We start from the raw sequence: 24,893 nt of genomic DNA on the forward strand, positions 1-24,893 counted from the left end.
CTGGCCAGCCGGGGCATGTGGCTTTGCTTTCCTGTCTCTTTTTAAAAAAAATATTTATTTATTTTGCATACAATATTCTGTCTGTGTGTATGACCACAGGCCAGAAGAGGGCACCAGACTCCATTACAGATGGTTGTGAGCCACCATGTGGTTGACTGGGAATTGAACTCAAAACCTTTGGAAAAGCAGGCAATGCTCTTAACCTCTGAGCTATCTCTCCAGCCCCACTTTCCTGTCTCTTAACAAGGGACATAGGGTGCTGCATGGCCTGTGCCAGGTTGCTGCAGCTGTTACTATGAATGTGCCTGCTCTCTGTAATACTCAGGTGGGGTGCTGCTGGGATGCAGCTGGGGTGCAGGTAGCCTCGCCAGGAATAGAGACAATGTTGCTTCTCTGCCTGTTGTCACCTCTGTCCATCTCTTTCGCATGAACTGAGCATCTCTGGGGCATTTAAAATGTCCTGTGCTGTGTCTAGAGCAAGCATTTGAAGCGTTCCACAGTGCATGGGGAAGAGACTCCAGTGCTAATGGGAAGCATTCTTCCATGAACTTGACAGTTCCATGGCAGCACTCCATGGTCTGCCTGTCAAGATGGGCTCTGCAGTTGGTGGTGTCTCTTCTTCCTCTTCCTCTTCCTCTTCCTCCTCTTCCTCCTCTTCCTTTTCTTCCTCCTCTTCCTCCTCTTCTTCCTCCTCCTCCTCCTCGTCTTCTTCTTCTTCTTCTTCTTCTTCTTCTTCTTCTTCTTCTTCTTCTTCTTCTTCTTCTTCCTCTTCTTCTTCTTCTTCTTCTTCTCTCCTCCTCCTCCTCCTCCCCCCCTCCTCCTCCTCCTTCTCATTCTTCTTTTTTAATGAGACCAGTTTATTTTATATAAACTCAGCCCTCACTCCCCACCTCTTTCAGGCTCACCATGTAGCCTAAGCAACCCTCCAACTCACAATCTTCTTCTTCAGCCTTCCCAAATCCAGGCACCACAGTGCTCGGCTGGCAGGTGGCATTCTGTCATATCAGGATATTATTTGTGTGTGTGTGTGTGTGTGTGTGTGTGTGTGTGTGTGTGTGTGGCGGGGGGGACTACCTAAAGTTCTGGTATGGAACCCACTCCCCAACCTGTGCTTTCTGGCAAATGATGTTGCAGGGACTTGGCATCTTCCTCTCTCCTCTTCCCTCTGGGGTTTGCAGTCAAGTTCAAGTCCAGAGCCTACATCCCTGTCATTCCCCTTTCCCAGCCTTGAGCCAAGCAGGGCTGTGAGGACCCTGGCTCCAGCTCCATCTTCTTTCCTGCCTTTCTTCCTCAGGTTTCCTGGAGTCTCCCTCTGTATTAGTGGGGACCATGTCTGGAGGAGCTCAACCCTTAGCCTGGCGTTTTTCTAGAACCGACAGAAATTCTCAAAAACTCCTGATGACCAGGACCTCTGTGAATGGATCACTTCAGGCTTGGGGGTGGGGAGGGCAGGACCCAGGACCAGCACTTACGTGGATGCTTTCTGGGCGGGGCAGCTGGGATAGAGAACCCCAAGCCCCGCCTCCTTTTGAAACATTTGGAAACCTCCTCTCTACCTTAAAGCATTTCTGGTTTTCCTTTCTGGTCTCAGCACACTCACTCTGGTTTAACCCAGCTGTGGGTATGGCAGAGCTTGAATGTTGATGCTGGGAAGTTGAGGGACCAGTGCTGTGCCTCTCTATTCGCTTAGCATCATCTCCTCTTCTTTTGGGGAACAAACTCACTGACCATTCAATCTGCCAGGCCCTGGAAGAGACTCTGAGAAAGGCAGGGATGGGTCTCCTACCTTGAGAGGAGGAAGGCAGAGGAGAGAGAGGGAAGGACAGACAGAGGGACAGAGACTGAGGGCAGGGCGAGTCCAAGGTCGGGATCCTTTGTGGCTTGCGGTCAGGGAGTGGAGTTTACACTGAGACCCTAAAGACAAGAAAGATCTGGTATGGGAGAGTCTGGAGAAAGCATCTAGGCGGAGAGAGCAAGAGCGGAGCCAAGAGTAGGGATGCGTTAGAATGTGGGAGCCACAGAGGCAGATAGGGTACCGGATACACAGGCAAGGGCTGTGTTCTGCAGGGCCAGGATCAGGGCAGGACTTTGGGATTTCATTCCTAACTGAAGGATTTTAAGTGGAGAACAGAAAGATACATAGACTGTAGCCCTGTCAAAGCTCTCTTTTAGAATGGTGGATGTAATCCTCGCCTTATCACTAATTGCCTTAAATAGACTCAGTGCTCCAATTAAAGGACAGAGATCGGCAGACTGGATTAAAAGACATGATCCAACTGTATTTGTTGGATAGAAAGAGATTCACTTAGATTCAAAGAAACGAATAGGCTAAAAAATATATTAAAGTTATTTTGGCTATCCAAGAAATGGAGAGAAAATGTATTAAAGTGGAAAGGAAGAAGTGAAACTGCCACAAATAAAGTGATCATGAGATCAGGGAGAAACTGGAGTGATGGAGAGAAATATGCAGCACATCTGCACCCCTTAGTCACGACCACATCTGCACCCCTTAGTCACGACCACATCTGCACCCCTTAGTCATGGACACATCTGCACCCCTTAGTCATGGACACATCTGCACCCCTCAGTCACGACCACATCTGCACCCCTTAGTCACGACCACATCTGCACCCCTTAGTCATGGATACATCTGCACCCCTTAGTCACGACCACATCTGCACCCCTTAGTCATGGACACATCTGCACCCCTTAGTCACGACCACATCTGCACCCCTTAGTCATGGACACATCTGCACCCCTTAGTCATGGACAGCGGAAACTAAGATAGTCACCTAACCAATGAAGGCACCAGAGAGAATGAATACTTAGAAATAAATTTATCCAAAGAAGTGTGAGACTTACAACTTACACACACACACACACAAAAAAAATCGCAAGACATAGACAAAAGAATTAGAAGTTGACTAAATAGTTAAGGAAAGTCAGGTGTGGTGGTGCACATTTAATCACGGCACTCAGGAAACAGAGGCAGGTGGATCTCTGAATTGGAGGCTAGCCTGGTCTACAGAGTGAGTTCCAGAGCAGCCAGAGCTGTTACACAGAGGAACCCCCGCCCCCGCCCCCCACACACACACAAGAAAGAAAGAAAGAGAGAGAGCGAGAGAGGGAGGGAGGGAGGGAGGGAGGGAGGGAGGAAGGAAGGAAGGAAGGAAGGAAGGAAGGAAGGAAGAAAGAAAGAAAGAAAGAAAGAAAGAAAGAAAGAAAGAAAGAAAGCCAGCCTGACAAATAGGAAGGCAGCTCGCTCCTGGGCTGGATGATCCCCGTGACACTGCCACTCCCAACAGCCCTTTCTGGAGACAGAGAAACCCGGGAAAAGAGGAAGAGAGCTGGATGACTCGTTTTTCAGTTTCAGCTTATCACCAGGTCCAGCAGCCATGGCAGTGTGGGGCTGGCATGAGGACAGACACACAGCCAGTGGGAAAGGTGGAGAGCTCAGGACCCAACCAGTTTGGGTCAACTAGTTTGGCCAACTAGTTTCAACAGGATTGTGGGACTTTTCCACGGAGAAGATATTCTTTTCAATGAAGTGTTTAAGCAACTAAATATCCATGAGTAAGTCTGGGACACTGCCTCCTATGATGTTCAAAATTAGCTCAGAATCGTCCCACTGCCTAAATGTAAGGCCTGCTACTAGCAAACACTCAGGAGAAAACACTAGTGTACATCGTCATGACCCTGGCTCGGACAATGGTTTTTGTCAAAGGGAAGAATAGATAAGTCAGATCAAAGATTGTTGTGTATCACAGGCCACTGGTGAGAAAGTAAAGGGATAACTCAAAGGGCAGGGCACGATGTTTGCACATCTTCTATCTGATAAGGGTCTGGCTTCAGAGGATATAAAGAGTTCTTACAAATCGACAATAAAGAAAGAAGTCCAATTCAATTAAAAATGAGCCAAGGCTCTGAGCAGTTATTTCTTTAAGGAAGAAGAACAAGTGCCCCCCACTTCCTGGGCTGGCGTGTACAGTAAACACGTGTGGGCATGTTCCTCCTACACACACGTAGTATGTTCTCCACCACTGCCCACTGTTATTTGATCATCATTCTCATATAAATCATGGGATAACACTTTATACCCACCAGATACTTCAAGCAACACTGTGGAGACATCAGAGCTCTGTTTAGCGCTGGTGGAAACTGGTCAGCTCTTAAAAAGACAAAACTCAAGGTTACAGAACTTCCCAGAAATTCCACCCCTAGGTATATATGTAAGAGAACTGGAAACACAGGCTGGCCGAAAATGCCCTTGAGCCTTGAGAGAGAGGGAAAGTCAGAGGTGAGGGCAAAGGGACAGGATTTCTCCTTGGGTGACGAAAGGCTTCTGGGATCAGTTGTTGACAGCTGTGTGCCTCGTGAAGGTTCTGGAACCCTCAAAGTGTACTTTCTAAGAATTTGAATTTTATGATATATTAACTGCCTTTCTTTTTTTTTTTTTTTTTTTTCGAGACAGGGTTTCTCTGTAGCTTTTTTAAAGCCTGTCCTGGAACTAGCTCTTGTAGACCAGGCTGGCCTCGAACTCACAGAGATCCGCCTGCCTCTGCCTCCCGAGTGCTGGGATTAAAGGCGTGCACCACCACCGCCCGGCTTAACTGCCTTTCAATAGACAATAATAAAAATGATGATAATAATAATGATGATGTTAATAATAAAACTAATCTGTGTCTTGTCAGGTTGGGAATGGCCTAGAAGGAGCAGGGGGCTGGAGTCTGAGACACTGGGGCCAGCGGCCATACTCAGCACTATGGATGGATCTGTGTAGCACCCTCGAGGTCAGTGTGGTAGTGTCTGCCACCCACCCACCCGTGTTGCTTCAGAGAGCTGGTGCAAACTTCAGGAGGTGTGGCCCAGCGGAAGAGAATTAGGCCCCTGAAGGGGATGTGGAAGTCCAAGCCCGTTTCTCACACTCTCCACTTCCTGGCTGCCAAGAGATGAACAGTCCCCTTCTTCATGTGCTTCTGTCATGACACAATGGCTTTCATGAGCCCCAAATGAGGCCAAGTGACTTGACATAGCCCCTGGAACTATAGACCAAATCAAGCCTTCCTTGGTTTTAAGTTGCTTATCTCAGGTGTGTGTGTGTGTGTGTGTGTGTGTTCATGCATGTATGGGTACACATGCCTGTGTGTGTACATATGACGCGGCTGCCGAAGTTAATCTCAGCTGTCATTACTCAGAGGTTTTCCTCTCCCTGGCCTGGAACTCATCACTTAATTACTCTAGACTTCCTGTCAGGGGGCCTCAGAGCTCTGCTTGCCTCAGTCTTTCCAGCACTGGGGTTTCTGTGAGCATCACACACAGCTTGTCCTTGGGTCTTGGGGATTTACCTCAGGTCCTTACGCATGTACAGCAAACACTTTACCTATCTCCACAGCCCCACCTCAGGTACCTGTCAGGGGTGGGCCTGGCACAACCACCTTCTAGCCAGGGCTTGGGTGGCAGAGTTCTCTGTTCATCCTGCTGCGGGCACGTCACATGCTGTAGCTCTGTCCCCCAAGTGTCCCCCCACCCCAGGGTGTCAGGTGATGAACGACAGTGGTGGTTTGGAGAACAGTGGAGACAGAACTGACTGAATGGAAGGGGATCTGGCAAGTGTAGAGCAGACTGCCTCAGAGACTATCCTGTGGAGCCTCTAATATGACTGCCCTGAGGCTAGACCCACTGAGTTCCTTAACCTGATGTTTATTGAGAGCGTACCAGGAGGCAAGTACTTTCTCAGGCACCGTAGATATGACAGGGGATACAAGCCAGTCCTTCTTCTTGCTCTGCTCTCATGGGCCTACATCTTAGTGGCAAAGGCATTATTTGTGACAGCAACAAAAGGCTAGGTGGGGCAGTGTCACAGTTGTTACGGCTGGCCAGCACTGCCTGCTGCGTTCTTATCTTCTGGGCATTATAGGGTCTCTTTCCAGCCACACTGAATTCAGGCGTGGACACAAGGCACATTTTAGAGAATGAAAGAAAAAAAAAAACCTAAAAACTGTGTGGCAGTAGTAAAAGGTATATAGATAGAAGTTTTAAGACTCAGTTACATGTCTTGCCTGAAGTTCTTCCCTTTGCTACAAAAATGGTCCCAGAGGGGCATTGCCAGCTGTGTCCCAGAGGAGGACACCATGGGGGAACCACACTTGATCCTCAATGGGCAAGACCTGAGATGAGTAACAAACTTTTATTTGCTTTAATTCACTGAGGGTTGTTTTGTTATGCAGCGAAACCCAATCTGCCCTGACTAGTGCACATTCTCGTTCTTTTTATGTACCCTCTAAGGGACATCAATTCACACCCACTGTAGTATTTTAGACTCTTAAGCCTTCTCTCTTAGTGCGGTAATCCAAGCACAAAGCCAAGATTCTGCAGGCCCATGCTATCCGGAGGCAGGAGGGAGCTCTTGTTCTAAATGACTCTGGATTTGTTCTCTTACCACCCAGTCACAGAACACCAGTGCATCCTGGGACTCAGACAAAGCCTTGAGTTCTAACGTTTGTGACCTAACCTGGAATTTATGCCTTGCTTCTTCTTCCAAAGGGCTGGAAGCAATACATAATAACCACCCAAACACAATGGGAGATTTAAAAATAAAGGTCAGATATATAGAGGGCAAGATAATCCCCCAGAAACTCAAGAGAAGATGTGACTGCCCTTGATGGTGACTGGATTTGGCTTTGACTTGCTGGCAGTCAAGGTTAAAAATTCGCACGTATGAGCACACACACACACACACACACACACACACACACACACACACACACACGCAAATAAATAAATACAATTTAAAAATTAAAATGACTCCTGATCTCAGGAAGGAAGCACACTCAGACAAGTAGAAGTTCATGGGGGAGTGGGGCCCATTTTTGGCAGCACACTCCTCAGGTCTCTGGTGGACCCTTATCTCAGGGCCGTGGGTCCAACAGCAGAGCCACCATCCCTCCTAGAGATGCCGAGTCATCCTCTTGGCAGCCTTGGCCCCAGAAGTGGGCTCTTGACAAAAGGTGAGGGTGTGACATTAAATTAAATCGCAACTCGGCAGAGAGGGTTTCTTTGAGATGCTGGCTTAATGGGTCCAGCCAGATGGTTTGAATGTGGACATATGGGGCATGGGGAGAGAGTTCCAGGTGGAGGGAGCGATTCAGTCGATAAATATTTACCAAGAGTCTGCTTTGAGCCAGGGCCTGGTGGTGGGTGCTGGGGACACACAGATGGCCTTGGCCTCTGAGGAGGTCACAGACAAGGGGGACAGGTGCGTAGACAGTCACCAGTACTGTGACCAGAATGAGTGAGTGCACAGGGTGAGAGGCGTGGGATGGGCAGAGAGCTCCAAGGCCTCATACTTGGCCCCACAGCTCAGGGAAAATTCTCCTGAGCTGCTTCTCACAGGTCGAGGTGGCATTTTTACGAGGGACGATGGCACAGTGGGGCAGGAAGGAGGGTGCTCAGTGTGGAGTGGACAGAGGCTCAGGAGAAAGAAGCACATAGGTTGGAGTAGCCAATCAGGTTTGAGGAAGGATTGCGTCACCACCCTGAGACTGGAGGCGGCCAATCCCCAGATCACTGGAGGCCTCTGGCCTATCTGAAGAATGCAGACTGCATTCTCTGATGGAGGATAGCGTGGTCAGAGCTTCCTAAGGGTCAGCCTTCCCTGGGAGGACTCATCCAGGCAACCTGAGCCATGTACTCCCTGACCTAGGCCTGGCTAGTTAGGATGACTGTGTGTAACAGAGATCTGCCCTGCTGTCCAGGGCTATCACTTCAGCAGTGACTACCTGCCACTTGGAGGATGTGATCTTAGCTTTAAAAGCCATGGGCCACCAGGCTGTGAGCAGCCTAAGGAGCCGCTGGCCAGCATTCTCCCTCCTCTGTCATGGCGCTGTCTGCTTTACAGTAAGCACCCAGAGGCGGGGCTTGGTTAGCTTTGTGAAGATCCCAGGTGTTACCAGAAAGCTCCTGAGTGGCTCCCCCACTTTACCCAAATAACTGTAGAGGGAGGTAGAAGGTAAGAGTTAGAATTCTTTAAAATTCCATGTGTTTGCCTCTTCCAATATCTGTTTCCATAGAAACATTATTGGTATAAGTCGCTCATTTCAAAGCCAAGCACAATTCCCTCATCCCCCCCCCCCCCATCCCTGTTTGCCTCTGCGAATACAGAATGGTAAGGCCACAGAGTCCGGAGGGAAGTTTGAAGCACCCCTGTGTGCCAAACGGCCTGTAACCTGATTACGCCAGAATGGCCTGAAAGTCACAGACACCCGAGTCTAGGGAGCTCCTGAGGTAACTCCTGACTGGGCAGCCTATGGGGATGGCTAGCATTTCAGCAAATGCGTCCCCCACACATGGCTCCTATGGGTGACAGCAGCATGTGTGGCACTCTCTCATTGCAACCTGCCAGTGAAGCAGACTGGAGGAGACCTTGGGTGGTGACCTCAGGGTGCTGTGACAGTGGCACCCAGTGGCTTGTCTGAATGTCTACACTCAGCAACTGTGAGGGCTTCCACTGGGTCTCTCCATATCAAAACCATCTCCTACCCCTGCCCATCAAGGCTTGAGGTCACAAGAGTACGGGAGCTGCCCCTGCACCCCACCGCTGTAGCACTCAGGAGAGTGGCCCCTGCACGTTGCCTGGGCAACACAGTAGAACTGGCCCTGAGCGGGGGAGAGTTGACCCTGGGGTTGGGAAAGCAAGAGACTGGCCCCACCCCTCACTCATTGCTGTAAGAGTGAATTAGTGGGGTGGGGTGGGGTAGGGTGGGGGTGGGGGAGTGGGGTAGAGAAGTGGGGAGGGGGAATGCTGGTGAGATGGGGGAGAACCAGCAGGCTGACCAACCCTGCAGCTGCCCAGATCTGGAACCAGAGTTATGACTTGGCCTGCCCCAATATCCACCCCATCTATGATCCGCTGGAGCACATGAAGGAGCCTGACCTGCACACCCAAAGCTGGAGGATCTCCACAACACAGGCAACAACAGGATATCCAAGGAGAGTCTCGGTGAGGGCCCAGCATGGATGGTGTAACAGAAACGGGACGAATGGGTTTACTGCATGACTCACCGTGTCACACGGCAGTTTCCAGGATGAGATTTTAAATTTTTTTCCTTTTTTGGTTTTTTTTCTCTTAAATTTTGTTTTATTGGGGGGTGTTGTAGGGGCAGAGGGCAGTTGTGAAGGGATGGGGAAATAAATGGGATCAAGATGCAGGATGTGAAAGATGCGTTGAATAGATAAAAAGAAAGAGAAACAACAACAACAACAACAACAAAAACCCCTTTGTGATGGTCAGGTGGATGAATGGCTTGACACAGAGAGAAGGGGAAAGAACCCTTCCGTCCAGGGCAGCGGCCACTACATTGTTACTATAGGCTGAGCTTCATAGCAAACTCATTTCAAACCATTTTTCTCCAATGAAAAAATAAAGTCTCTCTCTGTGTGCATGAGTGCATGTGTGTGTGTGTGTGTGTGTGTGAGCGTGAGTGAGTGTACACATGCACACTGTCAATTCTTGGTCCTCATCTTACTTGATCTAAAAGCAGCACTTGGCATGGCTCATCAAAACTTCCTTCTTGAAGCATTTTCTTCCTTTGGTTTCCAAGGCACTGAACCCATGTGATTTTCTTCCCATCCGCCTCATGAGTCTCCTGCCAGGTGTCCTTTGTTGCCTCGTGCCTACATCCCTGGATGCTGAGCATCACTGTTCCTGGATCCCCCCTCGGTCCCAACTCGATTCCTCCCTATGTCCTGAGTTGAGGTCTTTGTATGGAGCTTTGATGTCACCCGTGTGTTGACCTCTCTCGGGTCTCGTCTGCGCCCTACATGTCTCCCTGAAGTCCAGAACGGTATATATTCTACACTCTCACCATCATTACTAGCAATGCAAGGCACTTGAAAAAAAAATGCTATTTTCCTTTCTGCCAAGAATCCAACTCATATTTTACAAGCGTTTCAAACATCCTTGGCAGGTTCATCAACACCTCTGGTGTATGAATTGCAGAAACAAGGACTCTTCCCATGACTGCGCAGGCAGAGGTGTGGCAGAGACGTCACGAGGAGCCCCTCAGCACATGCCTGGGACACCTGCCAGCCTGTGCCTCACTCTGGGCGGTGCATTTTTGACACCTTGCCTGTGGACAGCTCTCCCTCTGACCACCAGCCCCCCACCAGGCATTTTCTGTCTGTCTGATGGCCACTTCCAGCTTTCTTCCCTGGGTCTCCTCTGGTATCCACACTCACTCAGGGCTCCCGGAAGCACTTTCTTCTCCTTGTACCCACATTCTCCGAGGCTCCACAGTTGTCCCATGACTCCCAGTTTCTGTGTGCTGACCTCCCACACTACTCTACTGGATAAATGATCACCGTGTGTCCCCAGTCCCTTGAATCCTACCTTCTGGTTCCTTTGCCCAGGAGGTTCAGGCACACAGGCTTTTCAAAAACATGACCAGAAGCGAGACTCTCAGGTCTTTCTCAAGTCCACTTCCCATTCTGCACCCCGACTCAGTGATGAAGCTGCCATCTACCACCCCAGCAGAAATCTGGGTACGGCCTTGCTGCTTTGCTGTATCCCTATCCCCTGGACTCAATCAATTACTAACCCTGTTCTCCAATGCTCCCTGAATCTATCCACACGTCACACTTCTCTGTGTTCCTCTTTGCTCACCTTGGTTTAGGTCACCACCAACTCACGCTTGAATCGCTGCCTTTTTTGAGCCTCAGGCCGCACCCTCCACCTGTTCTCACCCTGCAGCCGTGAAAAATGTGACCATGTCATTCCTGAGATAAAATTCCCTTCATTTTGAAGTCTAAATTCATCAGCTTAGCACTCAAGGCCCCCTCACAATCTAGGCTCTTGCCTTTGTAATTATTTACCCTCTTATTACTTCCCCAAAGGCAGTTTCAACTTGACCATCAAAACTATTTCATAGTTTTTTTTAAGTTATAAAGAAAAAAAAATCCACTCTATTTAACGTACTGCAGCAGAAACCCTAATGAATGTGATACTTCAAAAAAAGAGAAAATAATGTTATACAGATTAGAAACGGGGAAAAAAAGTATATCACGGACAGCAATGTTTTCTAGATAGCATGTCTAGATAGCATGTCTAGATAGCATGTCCTGATAGAGTCAACACAAAACTGCGCTAATGAACAGTGCTAGCTGCTGCAGGAGCTGCTTTCGTGTGTGTGTGTGTGTGTATTCCTTATACACTATATATGAGCAAACTGGAATGAAAATCACAGCACCATTTACATTAGCATCCCGTACAACAGTACAATACAGTAGACAGAGATGTGTTGACTCATTTCCAACATCTGTATGAAGAACTAGACAACGGATGAAAAGGCTAAAGATATTCTGAAGAAACGGAGAGGTCGTGTTTCATGTCCATGGACAAAAGGATCTAACGTCAGTTGATGTCAGTGCCTCCCAGCTTGATCGATGGAGTTAGTGCTGTATTCGACAACTGTAAATGCAGAAAGCTACTTTGCAGATATTAATAAACTGGTTTTAAATTTCACATGTTGAGGCACAAGACCCAGAAGATCCAATACAACACTGAGAACGTGAACTTGGGTCTGCACAGAAACCTGCCCCAAACCTTACAACAGCTTCAGCTATGACTGTCTAAGTCTAGAAGCAACTAAAACGGTCTTTAGAGATGGGAAGGATGCAGGTGGCCCAGACGGGAAGTAGAGGCTCGTCACCCACAGAATTTGAGCTGTGAACAGACATGCATAATGAAATGCATATTGCCATGCAGAAGAAGCTGGTAAGAGAAAGCTGATTCGAGCAGTGTGGCATTGTGGAGAGGCAAGGGTGGACAAGTGGCTGTCAAGGAGGGAACGGAGGGTGGTTAAGACATGAGACTGCAGTGTGGTTCTGTGACAGGGTCCACGGGACCTCATGTGTGCAGCAAGGCCCACAGTGGCCTCGTTGGATTGCACATTAGGGCTTCAGTGAGAAAGCATCTTCTCCACGGCACCCACGAGTCTACCCAGGACCACGTGTCTATCCTAGCACCTGGGAGGGTACAGCAATGCAGGACTTTTGTGAAAGTTTTCTGGAAACCTAAAACTGATCTAATGAAGTGCCAAGAATTCTAAACTGATACACACACACACACACACACACACACACACACACACTTCTGAAAAGTAGATAAAATACGTCTGCAAAAGGTGAAGAGTGGCCTTGCCAGAACCTCCCATGCCCTGTGTGCCTTTTCCAATGACACCCTCTTATCCCTACCCAGAGGTAACACTGATCTTGAATTTCAAATGAACCATTGCCTGGATCCTTAAAGAGTATTAGATAGCTTCCATCTTCGAACTTGAAGTATGTGAAAAAAATGCTTTAAATCTCACCCAAGCCTTACTACTGCTGGTATGTGTGTGCATGCGTGCACACCTGCATGTGCGTATGTGTGTGTGTGTGTGAGAGAGAGAGAGAGAGCACACACGGATATGTGTGTGGATGAGGTCATCCTCTACCTTATTTTGTGAGACACGGTCTCTCACTGAACGTGCAGGAAACTAATTCAACTAGCCAGGCTGACCCGTGAGCTCCAGGACCCACACATCTCTTCTCTCCCAGGGCTGGGTTAAGATGCGCGCTACTACACTTGGCTTCTATGCAGGTCCCAGGGTTCAGGTATTCATGCTCGTAAGGCAGCTTGTCACTAAGCCATTTCCCCAACTCTGCTGGCTGCTTTTGCCCATCTGCACTGAGGTGCGTATCTCTGGCGGCTGTTTGGGTGCCATATGTGCTGCTGAGGCAAACGGGTGCTCTCAGCTCTACATTCTCCAGAACATCCACATGCGAGTACCCCAGGCACAATGTGAGGCTTTCTCGATGTCCCCTTGAAATGTCTTTACTGGGCTATAGACTGTGCATGTCAAACTGTTGCCTGAGGTTGGGCCAATGTGTCCACCAACCTACTGTACACAGCCTCCCATGGCTCCATGCCCCTGGGTACCTGACCAACCTAATGAGTTGTTTCTTTCCCAGTACATCTGAGTCCTTCCCACCTCCTTCATTGCCATGTCTCTGAGCTTTCCCAACATAGGAGGCCATCTCTGCCCTCATCACTGCACCCTGGCACCTTGAACTCCCCAGCATGCTGTTCAAGGGGAACTGTGAGTTAACCACAAACGTGTCTGTCTCCCCTGCCCCTGTGATGGTCCCTGAAGGCAGGGCTACACCTCAGTTACCAGGGAGTCCAGCTAATGGACAGATACCCCAAACAATGATTTGTGTCAGTCTGGGGCACATAGGGAGGCCAGGGGCTGGATGGTGGGCACAGAGGTCAAATGCTCAGCCTGCCCTGAGGGATTGCTGTGTGCAGTCTTGAAAGGGGGAGGAATGAGGTAGCAAAGAAAGAATTCAGACTCCCCTCCCCCGCATGGCAGCCTTCCCACTTGTGAGCAGGGACAGCCAGGCTGAAGGCAGACTACCCTGGTTGGAATCCAACCTGCATCCCCCACTGCCTGTGTGACTTTAGGCATGTCACTGAACCTTTCTGAACATATTATAGTTTTTGCATCTGCAAAGTCAGGAAAATATGAGCTCACTTCTCAGAGTTCTGTTACAAGGCTTAAATTAAATGAGTTCTGATTTATAACATGTTTAGCATGGTTCCTGGCATGTGACAGGTGTGATATCAATATTTATTACAGAAAAATGAAGGCGGACGGATGGGGATCAGGCTGCTCTCTGGAGGGCTGTGGGGTGTTTTATCTCTTTGGGCCCCACGTGCAATCTCTGGGGAAGATATGCTCACGGGGTCATCCCTGCCACTCTCCAGCTGGTTTTCCTTTTGCTTTTTCCTTACTGCAACCTGAAGGGACGGTGAAAGTGGGCGTGTGAGTTTAGTCCATTCCCAACACAGTAGCCTGTGTGTGGCTACTGGGAGACCAAGGCTGGCAGCTTTGAATCCTGTATCCCTGTGGAAGACGTCCTTTGGTGCTGGACTGGGCAGTTCGGGGCTAGCTCAATTGTGATCCTGTCCTAGGAGGCCAGTGTTGAGGCTGCGTGTTGGTAGAGTTTGAGGAAAGTTCAGAAAGGCTGGGGAGGTCTGATAGGGCCAGGGAACTCAGCGCCATAGCCCTGTAATAAATGACCTTGGTGCTGACGCTCAAACCATTTATTTGGTAGAGAAGGTCCCAGAAGGGGGCAGGACCCTCGTGAGAGCTTGGATCATAATGGTATTAGAGAGCTCAGAGCAAACTGAAATGCTGTGGAGGTAGGGGGAGGAAAAAGGGACAGACCACAAAGACCTTCAATCAATCAGCTAATTCCCTTCAGGTCAGAGTTCCTTCCAGGCTGACCTGAAAGTCCTGCCCCTGCAATGAGCCCTTAGCACCCCCGCAGCCTGGATACAATGTTTCAGTACAGCATTGGCTGTACCTGGCAGGAAGTCTGGGAGAAACCTCTGGACAGCTTAGAATCCTTCCTGGGAAACTATAGGGACCCTGCTGTGCGTTGACACATCAAAGGGTTCTGCTACCATGGCAACAGAGCAGCAGGGCAAGCCCCAAATCAGAGCAGAAAAAGAGGAATGTCCCAGAAAGAGGTACGAGAGAAGTTTCAACAGGTACCTGGGTGTGGGGGTGGGATGGAAGTGAGGTGGGGGGGTGAGAGTAGGGGTTCGGTTAGAGGCTAGGAATATAGTCAGTCTGGACTTTTGTCTTGGACAAACTGGATGGCCCTGGGTAGCATTCTATCCCTCCCAGACTCAGTTTCCTCATCTGTGCTGACAGCTTGGAACACTAACCTAGCAGGTCTGGATACAGAGGAGCCACTGACAGCAGACAGGCAGGAGGCAGAAAGGCCCCAGTAAGCAAACCATCAGCCACAGGGCAGGTGGCATGAGGAAGATTCCATTTGAATGGTACCGAAGACACACTTCCCGTTTCCAAAACTCGGGCTGACTCAACCCTGCATGCTTGTCCCTGCCCCAGTCTCATCCTAGGACCTCCGAATCATCCTCACTCCACCGCAGACACAGGGATGATGCAGCCTTCGGGTCTTTGGGACACCCCAAACCTAGTCTCCAGTGACCTGCTCCAGCTCAAGCCTGCCCTGGGCTCTCCCATCTCATTTTCTTTAGCCCCCTCCCTTGTTTTCCTGGGTCCTCTGTTTTCCCTGGCCTGTGACAGAGCCATCCTCTGTGGGATGGAATGGACACATCTTGCTCCTTCCATTTTCACAAGATACATGACTGGTGGTCAAAGCTCCAAGACAATAGTGCAATGCAAGAACGTATCCAGGGGTTCAAGGACACAGAGGGTGGGTGAGGGATCCCCTAAGGCACTGAGTGGGTGGATCATGTTCTTTTGTTAGTTATGCCTGACAGAGTGCCTGAGATACCAGATGTACCTCCATACAGGCGTGGAAGAACCTGCCCGACTGGGCGCCCTGGTGGCTGTCCCTCTGACCCACAGCACAACTGGTATTGGCCCACCTGTCGCTCCTGCACCTTTCCAGGGAGTGTGCAGAGTCGGGCCGTCTCCAATCTCTTTCCTAAATGACATTCTGATTGCATGATTCCTCACTGGGTTGAAGAAAGCCCCGGTCCACTTCCACCTAAGCGCGGCTGGGCATCTTATTTGCCTGAAGGACATACACCTCTGCCCCTAGCTCACAGAACCACCACTTCTGGCTTTATTTAAGAAGACACAAGACATTTTGTAAAAAGCGATTCCCCTGATAATGGAGCAAGGGGTGTGGAGACTCTCAGGGGCTTTTGGAATTTGCTATCCTGAAATGACAGTAAATACCACCTGCCAGCCAGCACCCCACAAAGCCAAGCTGACATGTGTGGGGAGAGAGCCAGCAGACACCAGGGGACTCAGGCTCCCCAAACTGGGGCACCTCACAAAGATCAGTGCAAGGCTTCGAGCAAGACAATTAAAACCTCTACGTGCACACAGCGAAAAAGGGTCTACCAATATAGCCTGGGTTGGTCTTGACCTTGGATGCCCCTGCCTTCTGTTGTGCTGGGATTACAAACCTGGGCTGCCATGCCTGGCTCACAATGGATAAGTCATAAGACTTCTCTGTAAGGCTCTTTATCTTAACAACCAATGTCCAATACAGAATGTGTGGAAAGAACTTCATTGCTCAGTGCCCTTGGCTATCATATGGGAAGCAGGAGCTCTCCTAGTGTGCATCCCTGCTCAAAGGTGGGACACAAGGCAGGGTACTCTCTCACTTGAATGAGCAGATACACGGGTGCTTCCCTGGTTACGACAATAGACTCCTTCAAGTAGCCCAACCTTTCCCCTTCATCCTGCATTTATTAGTATGATATCACGTTGTTCCATGCTACCTTCGATTTGCCCTTCCTGAAATAACCTGTGCCTCAAACGGAAGGAGGCAGAGTTGAGTTGCGGAGGAAACCATGCGGCGCAGAGCCCACCACCGTCATATCCGGAAGTGCCCGTGTTGCCTCCTGCCTCCCTCCTGCCTTGACCTCTCACCTCCATGCTGTACCTCTCCACCGTCCTCCGCAGGGGGTCCACCGCCTGCCAACAGATCAGGATGCACAGGTCGATCAGCAGCATGCCCCCCACAATCACAAGCAGCTTCTGGTCTTTGATGATCTGCAGAGGGAAAGAGCAAAGGGAGGCAGAAATGAGAGCTGCCCAGACAGGGGGAGCTCAGTCCAGTCTTTGCTTGGCAGCCGAGGTCTTTCCTGAGCATGTCCAGCACCTGAACACACACCTGGACTTGCTGGATTCTGGCCTCTTTTAGTCTCTGCTCAATGGTGGGTTCCACACTCCAGGTCTTCAGTGTGAAACACCAGTCGTTAAGGTCTGGCAAACTACTTCTTCCTCCTCTCTCTTCCTCTTTCTTATTCTCCCCTTTCCTTCCCTTTCCCCCTTCTCTCCTCCTAGCCCTACTTCCTCCTCCAGACACACTCTCCGCAGCCTAGGCTGGCTTTCAGCTCCCTATGTTGCCAGGAGTGGGTTTGAACTTCTGCCTCCACTCCATTTTCCATCTGCTAACAGGGAGGGGCCTGGGGGACAAACCTTGGCAGTGACCAGGCTCACCTGTATTTTACTGACTGCAGGTTTCCTCTTTCCTCCCGCCCCCACCCCACCAGCCACCACATAAACAAAGCTAATGCGATGAAGTCCATCTGGAAAAGTCTAATGGGAAAACAAACAAAGCTGCAACGTAAGCTTGCTCGAGAAATATCGCCAGCTCCGACTTCTAAGGATTAAGGCCCCATTTTAAGGAGGAAATAATAACTGAGGAGCCTCACCACAGCTGAATAAAAATAAACAAACAAACAAACAACAACAACAACAACAACAAAAGTGCTGCTGATCAAATTCACAAGAATAGTTTTACCTGGGGATGGAACCTGGGCCATTGCTCCCGCCCCTACTGCTGAGGCTTTGTGGGAATGTGGCCTAACCTTTGCCCTCTGGGGAGCCAGCCACTCTGTACCAGGCTTGAGAAAGTGTCTCAGGAACCTGAGGTTCAGGAAAGGCAGGAAGGAGCCTCTGCTCTCTGTGCTGGAAGCAGTGGTTCATGCACTTTCCAGGGTGCTCCCCACTTTCCCACTAGTGGGAACCCAAGCAGTTTCCCAGGACCCCATGGCTCTGGCACACCTTGTATGAGCTCAGCTGACCTTAGATGACCAAGGATGCCTCTCACGGGTGCAGTAGGGCAAATCCCTTTCCCTGGAAGGCTCAAGGAGGAAGTTAGGGATGACTCTGGGTGGTGGGCTCTGGGTGGAATCATGGCTCCCCCTTTTCACTGCTTGTGTAGTGGCAGCCAGAGGGACAGAGAGGAGGAAGAAGGCTCATGTTTCATCCTCTGAGGATGGCATAGAGGAATGAACAAAGACCTCATCTTAACCCTAGGTGTTGCCAAATGCTTCTTTATTGGGCTTCTGTTTCCTCTTTAATAAAGGGGACCACTGACCCCTAAATAACACGGTTGGCATTAGAATCAAGTGAGATGAAATGTGGAAGGCACTTATTGTGGGGTCTGCTTAGACAAGATGCCCAAGGAATGGTACCTGGCTACCATTATTCTGGGTTTGATCATTAGTGATGCTGTGTTTGTGTGTAGGACTGTGACACCTAAGGGCAAAGTGTGATAAGACACCTCAGCTCTACTAGACAATGCTATCAATCTAAGGAGGACACATGGTGGAAAGGCCCCGAGGGTATGAGAAGAGGACATTTATAATTTCATTATGCTGTGGGATAATGTTATTGTACACTGTAAAGATTTATCACTTGTATTGGTTTAATAAAATGCTGATTGGCCAGTAGCCTGGCAGGAAGTATAGGTGGGGTGACCAGACTAGGAGAATTCTGGGAAGAGGAAAGGCAGAGACACAGTCACAAGGCAGACACAGAGGAAGCAAGATGAGAATGCCTCACTGAGAAAAGTACCAAGCCACATGGCTAAACATAGACAAGAATTTAGGTTAATTTAAGTTGTAAGAGCTAGTTAATAATAAGCCTGAGCTAATAGGCCAAACAGTCTATAATTAATATAAGCCTCTGTGTGTTTCTTTGGGACTGAATGGTCATAGGTCCTGGTGGGACAGAAAAATCTGTCTACAACATTATAGTGAGGAAGACTAACAGTGAAAGATTGAACAAACCTTCCTGTATACACCACAGAGTGACAAAGAAAATGATTCAAAACAATCCCAAGAAATAAAAACAGGGGAGAGAACGGACATGGTGCCACACTGGCTGCATGCAGAGCCCCAGAGAATACCTCTCAGTGCTCAGAAGAAAGTTTCTCTCTTCCTTCCTTTTCATATTTCTCTTAGTAGCTGATTCACCGTCTGGGTTCTGCCTACACTCATGACATCATCACCTGTTGCCTGTCTGCCAACACTCATGACATCATCACCTGCTGCCTGTCTTCCAACACTCATGACATCATCACCTGCTGCCTGTCTGCCAACGCTCATGACTTCATTACCTGTTGCCCGTCTGAACTAGTGTGTCACACTGCCACATTTCTCTCTACGTGGCATCAAGGCACCAGCAGTGACCAAGTATTTGCTTCTAGAATCTAAGTTGGACATGGACTAACTAGTTGCGATCTTGGATATGGCCCTGCCCCTCTGAGCTGCTTTCACTGTCTGTGACATGGTGACATGGTGTGATAAGCTTCCAGTTCACACTTGATGCACAAAGGTCTGGCTTTCGGTGGACTGCTCCACAGAGGCAGAAGCCGGCTGTCTTTTGTGAATGTTGCCTCTCACTGCTGTTCTGAGCAGGAGTTGGGAAACCCATCACTTGCCTTTTTGTAGGCAATGTTTTATGGGAATGTAGCCACACCTATCCATGGGCACATCTGTCCCCAGCCTGCCTTCATTGTCAGGCAGAGAAGAGTCCCTACACATGAGACAGCAGGGCCCACAAGGTCGAAGGTCGAAGCATTTACCATCTGGTTCTTTACAGAAGAGACCAGGCTGACATCTGGTTTAAAAGGGGGAGCATTTTTTATTGCTTAAAAACAAGATCAAAACAAAGAAAACATTCAAATTATTATTTTTTTGGACGAAGGCTTGTTCTGTAGCCCAGAATGGCCTTGAATTTGGAATCCTCCTCCGCCTCAGCCTCCCAGGAGCTGAACATTACAGGTGTGTGCCATCACACGGGACTTGACTCCAGATTTTTGTCTGGTCCTGACTGGTTTAACAGGGCTGACACTCTGCTCTACAGTGCCCCTTCCTAGGAAAAACAGTATGGGGGGCTTGGTGTCCACCTCACCCTACCTGCTCACCCTGCAATCTCTCACTGCCAAACTGTCCAGGCAGCTTCTGGAAGCCCTCTGAAGGCAGTTCTATGGTGAGGGCCAGGGTAACTGTCTGCACAATGACCTCAGATGTTTCGTGCTTGTGTTATCTTGTTGGGGATGGAGCTAAGATATATTCGTCCTCAGAAAACATCTGGCCCAGAACAGAAAACTCCCTCCCTGGGCGGCTGCCTCCTTTCCACACTTCGCTTTGCTTCATGAGAGGCAGAAGGAAGGCTGTCATGAGTTTCTTCGTGTAAGACTTTATGATTGGTCTTTAGAAAAATAGTAACATGCTATGAAACGCCGAATTTGGAACATGAAGTCACCGTGTGCTGATGCTCTCTTTAATAGGCTCCTTTCCCTGAGTGCCTGTGACAACAGGGGCATGTGAGGTGAAGCCTGCACGTATGTTTGGGGAGGGCCCACCGCCCCAGGTGGAAGGGGGAGGCGGGGGATTCAGAGAGAAAGGGAGGTGTAAGAAGACTGTAACGAAAAAAGGCACGCGATTGTGTTTTTATGCTTCTGAAAATCTGGTGTACGTGTTGTTAGAGGAAAATTAAGAGGGGTCCTCAAAACAGAATCCAAACGCAGCAGAAGTCTAATAAAACGGGTCAATTATTCAAAACACGCACTGTGTGATTCAGTTTACACAAGACTGCCTGGGTGTCAGATTCAGAGGGCAGTGGTAAGGCGGCCCCATGGCTGCAGGAGGGATGGGGGCTGGTGGCGGATGGCTGTGGGGCCTCGGCTTGTGCTTTGGAGGTAGATGGTGGTGAAGGTCACAGAATACAAACACAGTGTGAGGTGCCGTTGGTCTTTGGGATAAGAACTGGGCACTGGTTTTGTTGTGGGAAAGGTGGATGATGTGATGTCCTCAGAGGGATTGCTTTGAGTTTAAAGCTGATTCCTTGAGCAGGTGGAGAGGGGGTAAAGGAGAGAGGAGAAACAGACTTCCAATTGGCTGGCCAAGCATGCAGTGGGGAGCCAGACCATGTTGAAGGGCAGGCAACAGTGTGGCTCCAATGAGGTTGAGTTTTGTTGTATCAGCTTTTTTGGTTTGTCTGATTTGAGACAAGGTCTCACTCTGTAGCGTAGGCTGGCCTTGAACTCACTATTTAGCCCAGACTAGATTTGGTCTCATGGCAATCCTCCCACTTCGGCAGCTCAAGTGTTTGTTGGGATTCCAGGCAGAAGTATACCAAACCATGCCCTGACTTTTATTGGCTTTTGAAAATTGTGGCAAAATACATCCAGTTTCTCATTTTAGCTGTTTTCAAGTGGGCCGTTTAGCCTGGTTAAACCGTATGGAGGTGGCTCCGTATGATTGGCCCTCTGATGTCATCATTCTCCTCCCCCGAGGGCAAAGCTATCTTCACTCCTATCCAGGAAGACTGTCCCCTTCCTGTCTGTGACTCCTGACACCCTTAATGTTCATTTCCCCACTGGTTTTCTCCAAAGGTGTCTTTCAGGGTCTCCAAGGACACAATTAATGCCTACTACTCCTGAGTCTAACTTCGTACTCCCAAGGACCCTATGCGTCCGTTCTCGCTCACAAGTATCACCTTTTTAAAAGGTAGAAAAAAAAAAAGAAAATGAAAAAAAAGTGAAAAGTACCTCCCCAGAGTTAAAAAAAAAAGAAATAAAGAATGAGAAAAAAAAGTAACGGGGGGCCTTGTGTGTCCAAGAAGCCCCTCCTGTGAACAGGCTGCCGGATTTTCTCTCAGTGGCGTGCATACTGCTTTGGGCTCCAGCACTGGGCAATGCTGTCAGATGTGACCAGAGCTTGATGGTCCCTGGAGACATCCCATGTCACCCCTCAGGGATGTGCACCACTAGCTCCTGAGCTTTTCATGACATGTTCGTTGGTGTGTTCTCTGTAGTCACTCCATGGAAACATGGTAGCCAGCTCTTGACATGGTAGGCAGGTGACAATGTGGATAACCCCATCCCCCACCCCCAGTAGCACACAGGAAATCAATGCTATGCTGAATTAAGGATGGAACATCTCAAAGCAGAGCTGCAGAGCAGGAAGAGCCTGGGTCAGCACCCATTAGCTCCGGGGAAGGCTGGTGCAAGCATGGCAGCCTGGGGCCCCATGCAAGCATCCTGCTCCTTACGGGCTGGCTAGCCCCAAGAGCCTGCATTGCCTAAGGACTCCAGGCAAGGATAGCCCACACCGGACAGCCCCATGGCAAGCAGAGGGCTTTCGCTCTGGCTGTAGATCAGCACAGTCCTCCTTCCTTTGTGCTGCTACATTCACAGATTCCCAACAACCAAGCTGCAAGTTCACCAGGCTGCAGGCCCCTGGTGCTTGCCTCGTACCGAAGGAATTATTACAAACTGTCTTCTCTTATAATGATTTGTAAACCTACCGTGTAATAATGTTCTACAGCATATTTGCATTGCATTAGTTACTGGACCCAGTGGTGGGAGCTGATTTAAAGGTATAGTGCTGAGGATGGTGGGGTACGCTGATGAGTACTCCATTTTATACAAAGGTACCCAAGCACCTGTGGATTTGGTTGTTTTGGGTGGTGTGTTGTGTGTGTGTGTGTGTGTGTGTGTATCCGGTGCCAAAAGGGAGGCGGAGGGACAACTGTATCACCTGGGGCAGTCTAGAAACACTGATGTTCAGCTACAATCCTCAGAGCTTTGAGCTCAAGCAACCTGAGCTGGATGGCCTGTGTTTTGTAATCACCCACTGGATTGAAATCCATAACCAGGACCAGAAACGGCTGGGATGGCTAAGCCACTTCCATCTCACAGAAGGGAACTGTCACATGTACTGTGGGGACAGAAGGCTGGAGGAGCACAGGGACATGGCAGTGCTTTGTGTCCGTCCCTCTGTCCCTCTCTCTAAGAGCAGCCTGCATCTGTCTGAGGAGGTCTGGGGTGTCTGCCAGATAGGGTTTGGCAGTAGGCAGGGTCCAGATTGTCCTGTCCATCCAGGGTGGGGGTGCCTAGCAGCTTGGAAAGCGGCTTTGACAGTGGGGATAGGGTTGTGGCGCTGAGGGTGAAGGGTGCCATAGGCCTCAGGCAGGAGAGGGAGTGGTAGCTTAGGAGGCGATGCCTGCTTGAATTCTGCCTGACCAGTAAGCCCAAAGCAGGACCACAACAGGAATTTAAAGATCAGCATGGGGATTCCTCTGTAGCCAGATGCTCATTTATGCTTGGTCGATATCATGGTCACCCACAACATGGGGCAAATGCCCTCTACCTGCCTCGAGGCAGAGCTCCTGCCCTCTAGGGCACTCTGTGAAAGCCCTGCCATTAAGTTGGGGGCCTAGCCCTGCTTTTTCTCCCTCTTTCAAAGAGGTTCCCGTGAGCCCTAAGTCTCAGTTTTGATTCCCTAAACGTCATCCCCTGCCTTTTCCTTCAGCCTCTTCTTGCACCCTGTCCATGTGAAGCCTAAATCCTGACCATGTCAAGCCTCTCAGCTTCTAGAGCACCCCATTCCCTTCCATTATTATCAGGTGTCCCCCTCTACAGGTATGCAGTCCCCACCCATCCTTGTTGCCTGATAACTCCCACTTACTCCCAGGTCCTAACATGGGTGTCACTTCTTACATGAAGCCTTCCCTGAGCACCTTGCTCCCCAGAACACCCTACATGTCCCTAAACAGCTCCTGTCACTGTGAGTTGTAAAGGCTTTGTGAACAGATTCCTGGGGAAGCCGTCATCAGGAGGTGGGAACTGAATTTCTCTTGACTCTCCACCAAGTTGCTCAGTACCTGTACACAGTAGGCGCCTAATGCCTGTTTACACAAGAAAAGTCAAATGAACACAGCCAAATGAAGCAGAAGCTCTAATTACCTTCTTCTTCATCTTTACATTTTTGAAGATGGCATGGACCCTCCAGGTCTTTGCAAACATGGCCCCAAAGGCAGTTGTGTAGCCCACGGTGAGAATCCAGGTCCGGACCTAGAAGCCAGGACAACATGGCAGAGTTAATATCACCCAGGTGACTGATCACCCAACAGGTGGAACCTAGGTGCTGGGTACGGACACTGCCATGCATGCTTGTGAGTCTCCTGAGCATCCTGCAGTCGGAGTCTGATTCCATAGATGGCTAGTACTGTCGGGCACTCATTGGGTTCTGGGCACTAGGTGCAGAGATGGAAAAGGTTCAAATCCTGCCTCCAAATGGACCCTAGCTCAGAGGGTGCCACCCACTGGCAAGAAGCAGAAATCTCTGCACTATTGAGGGCTCATTAGGGAGGTGAAAAACCAGGCAAATTCCCCTTCTGCTCTCTCTTCCTCCTTCCTCTCTCCTTCCTTTGGGTGGTGCTAGTCTCATGCTTTGAGTGACCTTGTGGAGCAGGACTAAGGTCCTGCCCGACTCTGACATGCTCTCCAAGTCTGAGATGTGCCTTGGTTACCAGTCCCGTCTGATGACTGATGGGAACAGCCAGTCTGAAGGAGCCTACACTCTGGGTTCCTGGAGGTTGAGACTGGATGGCCACCATCTGATGGCCACCAGGGGGCCTCTAGGATGCCCACTTTCTGCCAGGACTGTAATGACAGCCAGATGCTACCTTCACTGGCTGGCTTGGATGCCTCCAACACACAGAACCGTGGCTTCCCAGTACAGCTTCTAACCCCCATTCTTGGTGCCTGCTTCTGCCTTTCCCAGCAATGTGGGTCACAGGTGTCCCAGTCCCACTCGATTGGCTGAGGACAATGGCAAGGCCAATCCCTAAGCTAGGGAAGTCAGCAGCCAGCCTAGCCACTGTTGAGAGACGCATGCGACATATGAGTGGGGACACAGCACAGGGGGGAACGCAGCCTTCAATAGGTAGGAAATTAGGTGGGCAATGAGTGACAGTGTTTTCTCGGGTGGGGGATGGCCACATCGTCACCCGACATGGTAATGTGTATATGTAGCATCCGTGTTGTAACCCAGGATGCTAAGGAAAGTGGAGAAGATGGAGGGAGGAATAGCTGATCCCTGGGGACTGAGACCCGAGTTCCTCCCATGACTCAGGGCATCACTGCCCTCTGTCACAGTCACTGGGGCACCCACACAGCGTTCACTCAGCCAGGACACTTGAAGGTGCATCTGGTCCTTCAAACATGGACCATGAGGTCAGAGGCCGTGTGGACGATGC

The 24,893-nt window shown here is 49.7% G+C and overlaps 1 protein-coding gene across 1 annotated transcript in view; it reads right to left on the minus strand.

Annotated features, from left to right (window-relative positions):
• Gabbr2 (gamma-aminobutyric acid type B receptor subunit 2) overlaps nucleotides 1-24,893 on the minus strand; it is a 347,946-nt gene that overhangs the window by 39,592 nt on the left and 283,461 nt on the right. Inside the window, 2 exon segments of the mRNA XM_038348048.1 lie at nucleotides 16,482-16,604; nucleotides 23,599-23,706. Coding sequence (XP_038203976.1) covers nucleotides 16,482-16,604; nucleotides 23,599-23,706 — 231 coding nt within the window.

Source organism: Arvicola amphibius, chromosome 11, assembly GCF_903992535.2.
Source record: "Arvicola amphibius chromosome 11, mArvAmp1.2, whole genome shotgun sequence".
Taxonomy (NCBI): Eukaryota; Metazoa; Chordata; class Mammalia; order Rodentia; family Cricetidae; genus Arvicola; species Arvicola amphibius.